The following is a 6,668-nucleotide window of genomic DNA, read 5'->3' on the forward strand; positions in this document are numbered from 1 at the left end:
TTCAACTTCATCCTTTTAGGTCTGAAATGCTTCCTTTGGCACTCTCTCTCTCATCTTGAAGCGCTGCCTTAAGCCTGTTAATTCAAAACACACTATATTTAGCATCGAATTTCATAATATGGTTCTAATATATGCCAATTGAGTATACAAAATGATATGAAACACATGGACATTGTACACATCACAAGCATGCATGCATGCATGGATGCTTGAAACTAGAACTGGGACTGAAGCCAGTCAACAATCTTCTTGTCCAATTGAAAAGCCTTAGCAAGAACATCATCAAAGATATTAGGATTAGTCCCCAAGACAGCATCAGCAAGAGAATAAAACCCTAGATTCTGACTTCCAAGAGCTGCAATCCCAATTGCCTTTGTTTTCCCAATATCCACCACAAAGTGAATGAGTCCTTTAGGGAAGACAAAGGAGTCACCTTTGTTTAGGACTTTAGAGAAAAGGTTGTTCTCAGGGATTGATGTTATAAAACCAACATATACTTTCCCTACCAACAAAGTAAAAATCTCACTAGAATGAGGTTTGTTAAGTCCATAAATTTCTAAGTCCACTCTTGCCATTAATATACTTAGAGTGTTAGACTTGCTATATGATCAGCATTCAGTAAGGTCACCTTTGAGCTAAGTCTGTTCTTAGGGTTATTTGGTTTACTGTAAGTGAAATCACATGTAAGTTAAAATACTGCAATTCAAATTACATCATTATTGTTTAGTTTGCTGTAATTAGAAATCCTGTATTTGCTTTTTCATTTTTTGGTTTGATGTAACTTGAGAGATATAGTCACCATACGAATGGAATTGTAAGATTACCCCCATTGTCAATCATTAACACGAATTATTTAATATTATTCATAAAAATTATTTAATTACGTAATTGTTTTAATTTTATGCTTAAAAATAATTAATTAATTTAACTTTCACTGTCTACCATTAGTGTTAATACTAATTTAAGAGATGATTAATTAATTAATTAATAAATTTAATAGAATTTTACTAAATTTAAAAATATGTAATATTTTTAAATTTTATGAATAAAGAAATAATTAATTGATTTAACTGTCACTATTTACTATCTCCTATTAACACTAATATAAGAAAAATAATTAATTAATTAATTTAATGATAATTTATTAAATTAAAAATATGTTATATTCTTAAAATGATATTTTCATAATTAAAATTAAATAACAATTGGTAGTTTTTTAAATAAAATATTAAATTAAATAAAGCATAAATAACTATAAGGTTAATTATGTTAACAATTAATTACCAAGCAAGCTTTTCTTTGCTTATGATGCATAATGTGGAGAATGAAAAATGGTGATTTTAACCCAAATGCTTTTTTGCATTTCAACTTACAGCAAAATTTGTTGTAAGTTGAAATGCTACAAAAGTACACAAAATTGCAAAACCTTTTACATGTAAAACTCATTTCACAACAAACCAAACAGCATTTTGCATGTAAAACCAGTTACATTACAACAACTTGTAGCTACTTATAGGTAACCAAATAGCCCCTTAGTGTTTTCAGCAATGTCAAGACCAGCGGATAAGAAATCATTGGCTTCGACGAGCTTTGGATTCTTGCACACACTATCCCATTGATGATCACTATATGAATAAGACAAAATATTACAAGTATGGAAAATTACAAGTATAATTATCTGATAATTAACCAGCAATTAATGAGTAGAAAATATAATTACATTGAGAGTTATTGTTTGCAATGCAGAAGTTTTGGAGAGGACTTGAATCATAAGCCATGACAAAAGAGTTTGCCATTGAAATAAGAGTTAGAAGGAGGAGATAATGAGTAGCCATGTTAATTAAGCTTCTTTGCTTTGCACTCATGCAAATGATATGTTCCTTGTTTATATAGAGTGTGTATATATATATATATATAAGACGATACTTATGACATTAAAAATTTACAGACTATCATGATTGACATGAGAAGGATGATATTCTTTCTGCCACAAATGATCATTTATTGGAAAAGTAGTCAGAAATGGCGAAGTAGAAAGAAATGATATTTTCCCTAAATTAATTGAAAGTAAACGTCATTTTTAATTTTTCTAGTGTTTATTTTGTAGAAAGCGAAAAAATCTAAAGTGGAAAAAAGTGAGAAGTGGCCGGTTTTTATAAAATTTTACTTAATTCTTTCATGAAAAAATAAATACTGGAGTGGGCTTATTTTAAAATTAGAAAATTGGTACAGTTGAGTAAGTAAGACTTCTCACTTTAAAGTAAATGGACATGAAGTGGGGGAAGTCTGATTTTCCCACTACCTGCCCCAAAGCATTGCTTCTTATTAAGTGAGAGGTTGAGAGATCAACTCTTCCAAACTTGGTCAAATCATAGGAGCAGAATTTTGGTCACAGTAACTTGGGTTACATCATGTGGCCTTTTGCTCTAGTAAAATGATCTTGCCTCCAGCTAGAAGTCTATAGTGAATGAAATGTTTAGACGTCTTTTGTTTGAAATGCAAAAGCTCATGATAGAACTTGGATGCATCTTTGTTTGCATCTTTTTGTTGGGTTATTTGAGATTCCCTCTGATAAGTGCTTGTGCGATAAGAATGTGAAGCGTTCTTTCCTTGTGTTGAGCATTACTTTTCTCAGGTTTTAATGATAATATGGGTGTATTTATGTTACTTTCATGCAGGTAGGGTTGTGAGGCCGAATGTGAGAGAAAGAATCCAATATGGGTCATAATGCACCAATTTGGAGGAAATCTTGCTAAGTTCAAACGCGAAGACATAGGTCGGGTTCGAGATGCTGGAATGTGTGCCAACCTCCTTTTATTCGAGTTAGCACAACTATTTGGAGGGGCACAAAGGCAGTAACCTTCAAGCATTCCGACTTGTGCATATAGAACAAGATCTCCACCAACATGTCCGTTATTGAAGAAACAAAGCGATTCACGACGTAAACGTGTGCCCGTTTGCATTACCTAGATGAAAGCATGGATTTGGGAGTATTTTGGGCCGATACTGTAGTAGGGTACTATAGCAAGAATACTGTACCAACACTGTTCACAGCCGGCCGAGAAAACAGGAAAACAGAGAATCCACACGCCCGTGTGAAAAATCCACAGGGGCGCTCACACGGGGGTGTGGATTCCCTATTCCAGCCCTTTAAAAGCCGATTTCAGCCCCGACTTCAGCATTTTTTTCTCCATCTTTTCCCCAACTTAAAAGAGGACGGCGGCTAGGGTTTTGAGAGGTATTAGCTAGGGCTTTGGAGAGGTTATACGGCTCCGACATCACTCGCCGTTTGGAAGAAGGTTAGTGGGAGAGCTTTCATCGGCACTGATCCGGCGAGGTGTATCCTAGGCCAGACAAAGGGACCCTTGCGATGAGTAGAGGACTCTCCACAAGACCATCGCCATGACTAACGAGGGGGTTTTCTATGGATGCTTTGTTTTTACATTTGATTTCATTGATTGTATCTAGCTCCATGGAGAGCTAAACCCCTAGTGGGTACTTGGGTATTTGTGAACCCTAGGATGTATTTGTTTCTTTGAACCTCTTTATTATGCTTTCAATTAATTGATGTTTATTGTGAGTTACAATCTTGGAGACTTGATTGTATGAATGCTCCCCTAGAGTGACACTAAGGTTGAGAGTTCCTCTTGGAAACTCTTGTGAGTGAGTGACATACCATGAGAGTTAGACAAAGTTAGATTGGAGAGGGTTGAGAGGGTGAGTCGAGAGTAGCGGAGCGTCCCCTTTCCCCTCCGGTGTGATCTATACTACCTTCACGTTCCAAGAGTTTTTGGCTGCCATAATAGAGTGAATGGGCTAAGAGATGACCTTTCCCTGGGGCTTAGTTGCGAGTGCAATGGAGTGAAGCGTTGAAGTGATTTTAGCATCTAGGGCTTAATTGTGGCTAGGGATCTTTCACCTAGACCAAAGGGTTAGGCTTATACATAGGAATAGGGTTTATCACTTGGAATCCCTAGAGCTCAATACAATTCTATGTGAGTGCGAGGTTGAGATGTCAATCAATCTTTCCTCGGGGACATGTATAGAGTTAGGCATGGTTGACCTTAGATTTGGGATCATGTAATTAAGGATTTCCATGACTCATTGTTGCATCAATTAGGAATTATAATAGAGGGTTCTTGCACTTGAAACGATTGTTCTAGGCGGATCAATATCCGGGTATTCCATCTTTACCGATTGCCTTACCTACTCCTTTACTTGTGCCTTCTATCTTGTTGTTTTTATTTTTATTATTTCATATTTTGTCACACTTATCACTATTCATCTTCCACATTAGTTAAGAAACAATTCAAGTGTCTTTATTCCCTACTCTCTGTGGATATGATACCCACTCATCTTGGATTATTACTTCGACACTCGTGCACTTGCGGTTTGCAGGCATATTCGGATGTGTCACCCTCCTATGTGGAAAAAGCCCAAGACTTTGGACCAAGCCCGTTAAGCTTCTTTTGCTCATGTGGATTAAGGGGTGGTATGAAAATCAAGGCAGATGTGAAGAAAGGGTTAGGAGAAAGAACATTGGTTTTTCTGCAGTTTTTCAGAGACCTAGTGTTGTGTTCCATTTCTGCATGATCCTCACTTGTTCACCATTGGATTGAGCTAAAAGTTGGCTTGGAGGCTGGCAAGACATAATTCTACAATATGAACAGTCAGATTATTGTTTGAAGTTCTATAGAAGGAGATCTGAGCCTCGATTTGCATATCAACATTGGTGATTTCTCTCACTTTTGTTCTTGCATATCTTCTATTGTTGATGTGTTTATACTCCTGATTAGTACTCTGTTTTTGTACTATCATTGGAGAGGATTTTATACACCCTATTATCTAGTGGAGCATCTCTTGATGGCCTTGAAGGTCCTGTGGTTTTTACCCTTGATTCGATGGGGTTTTCCACGTTAAGATTGGGTGTTCATAACTGTGAATGTTTGCTTTGATATTGCTCATTCTCACTTCCAAATCGATGCAATTACTGTTATTATGAGTTAATTCTTGCCAGGTTTAAACAGATCTGAAATTTGGCCTTGTTGTTGTTCTATTTTTCTTAATATTCAGGTGACACTCTACTGATTGAAGCCCAACAAAGTGGTATCAGAGCGAGGTTGGTTCGATTATCAAATCTGGTTGTCTTTACTTGAGTGGAATTATGGAAGTTAGTAAAAAGAGAATGATATGCTTAAATGGCACAAACTATCATCTTTCAAAAAATAAAATGAAGGATCTCTTATTTGTGAAATCACTACATCTTCCTGTATTTGCTAGTCATAAGCCAGAATCTAAGAGTTATGATGACTGGGAGTTTGAACATGAGCAAGTATGTTGGTTTATTAGAAAGTTTGTTGATGATAATGTTTATAACCACATTTCTAATGAAAATATAAAGAAAATGATGCAGTTAAAATATAAAGAAGCTAGTTATGTGCTTGATCATTTAAATGAATTTCAAGGAACTGTAGATCAGCTGTCCGACATGGGCATTAAATTTGATGATAAAGTTTTAGGCCTTTGGATACTTAACACCATGCCTGATTCTTGGAAAACCTTTCGTATCTCACTTTCTAATTTAAGAACAAATGGTGTTGTTTCTTTTGAAGCTACAAAAGGAGGTATCTTGAATGGAGAGATGAGAAGAAAGCCTCAAGGTTCATCATCAACATCAGAAGTTCTAGTCACAGAAAACATGGGAAGTTCTAAAAGAAAAGGTCAAGAACAGATCAAGCTATAAGAATCTTGAATGTCATTATTGTGGCAAAACAGGACACATCAAGAGGTATTTGCTATAATTGGAAGAAAAAGAGAAGGGTTAACAAGGGAAACTAAGAGAAAAAAAGGGTAGTGATGATAGCAGTGATCGTGTTAACACTACCATTTCATCTGATTTAATTATTGTCAATGATGAAAACATGATCAACATTGCTAGCAATGTAACAAGCTGGGTGGTTGATAGTGGTGCTTCCTTTCATATGACACCAAGAAAAGAGTTCTTTTCAACTTATACTCCAGGTGATTTTGGAGTTTTAAAAATGGGTAATGATGGTCTCTCTAAAGTTGTTGGCATTGGAACTATTTGTTTGGAAACCAACAATGGCTCAAAGTTAGTTCTTGAGGATGTTAAACATGCACCTGATATCTGACTGCATTTAATCTTTGGAAGTAAACTTGATGATGATGATTACTGCAGTACTTTTCATGATGGGCTTGTGCAAATTACCAAAGGCTCTCTGATTGTAGCTAGTGGTAAGAAATCTATGGGTTTGTATTGGTTGCAGGCCTCGATTCCTGATAGCCATGTGAATACTGTTGAATCAGATAGTTGCTCAGAAATATGGTGTAAGAGATTGAGTCACATTAGTGAGAAATGACTTGATTGTCTAGCCAAGAAAAATTTACTTACTAGGTTGATCGAATGGAGCTAAGTTGGCTAAATGTTAGCATTGTTTGGCTGGAAAAAAATAAAAGTTTTCTTTAAACATCACCATTCTTCAAGGAAAACAGAGTTGCTTAAACTTGCCCATTTAGACCTTTATGGTCCTCTAAAGGAGAAGACTTTTAGCGGTGGAGCTTATTTTGTTAGATTCATAGATGGTCACTCAAGGAAGCGCTAGGTTCGTGTCTTAAAGTCAAAAGATCAAGTGGTCAATGCATTTAAG

The 6,668-nt window shown here is 35.8% G+C and overlaps 1 protein-coding gene across 1 annotated transcript; it reads right to left on the reverse strand.

Annotated features, from left to right (window-relative positions):
- Positions 1-215: 215 nt before the first annotated feature.
- On the reverse strand, positions 216-575 carry LOC120278541 (putative germin-like protein 2-1). The gene has a single exon (XM_039285308.1). It carries the CDS (start codon positions 573-575, stop codon positions 216-218), a length of 360 nt encoding a protein of 119 aa, XP_039141242.1.
- Positions 576-6,668: the final 6,093 nt, after the last annotated feature.

This window comes from Dioscorea cayenensis, chromosome 16 (genome assembly GCF_009730915.1).
Source record: "Dioscorea cayenensis subsp. rotundata cultivar TDr96_F1 chromosome 16, TDr96_F1_v2_PseudoChromosome.rev07_lg8_w22 25.fasta, whole genome shotgun sequence".
NCBI classification, from domain to species: domain Eukaryota; kingdom Viridiplantae; phylum Streptophyta; class Magnoliopsida; order Dioscoreales; family Dioscoreaceae; genus Dioscorea; species Dioscorea cayenensis.

Excerpts from the sequence above, each read along its gene's own strand:
- LOC120278541 (XM_039285308.1), bottom strand. The coding sequence starts at position 575 with ATGGCAAGAGTGGACTTAGAAATTTATGGACTTAACAAACCTCATTCT.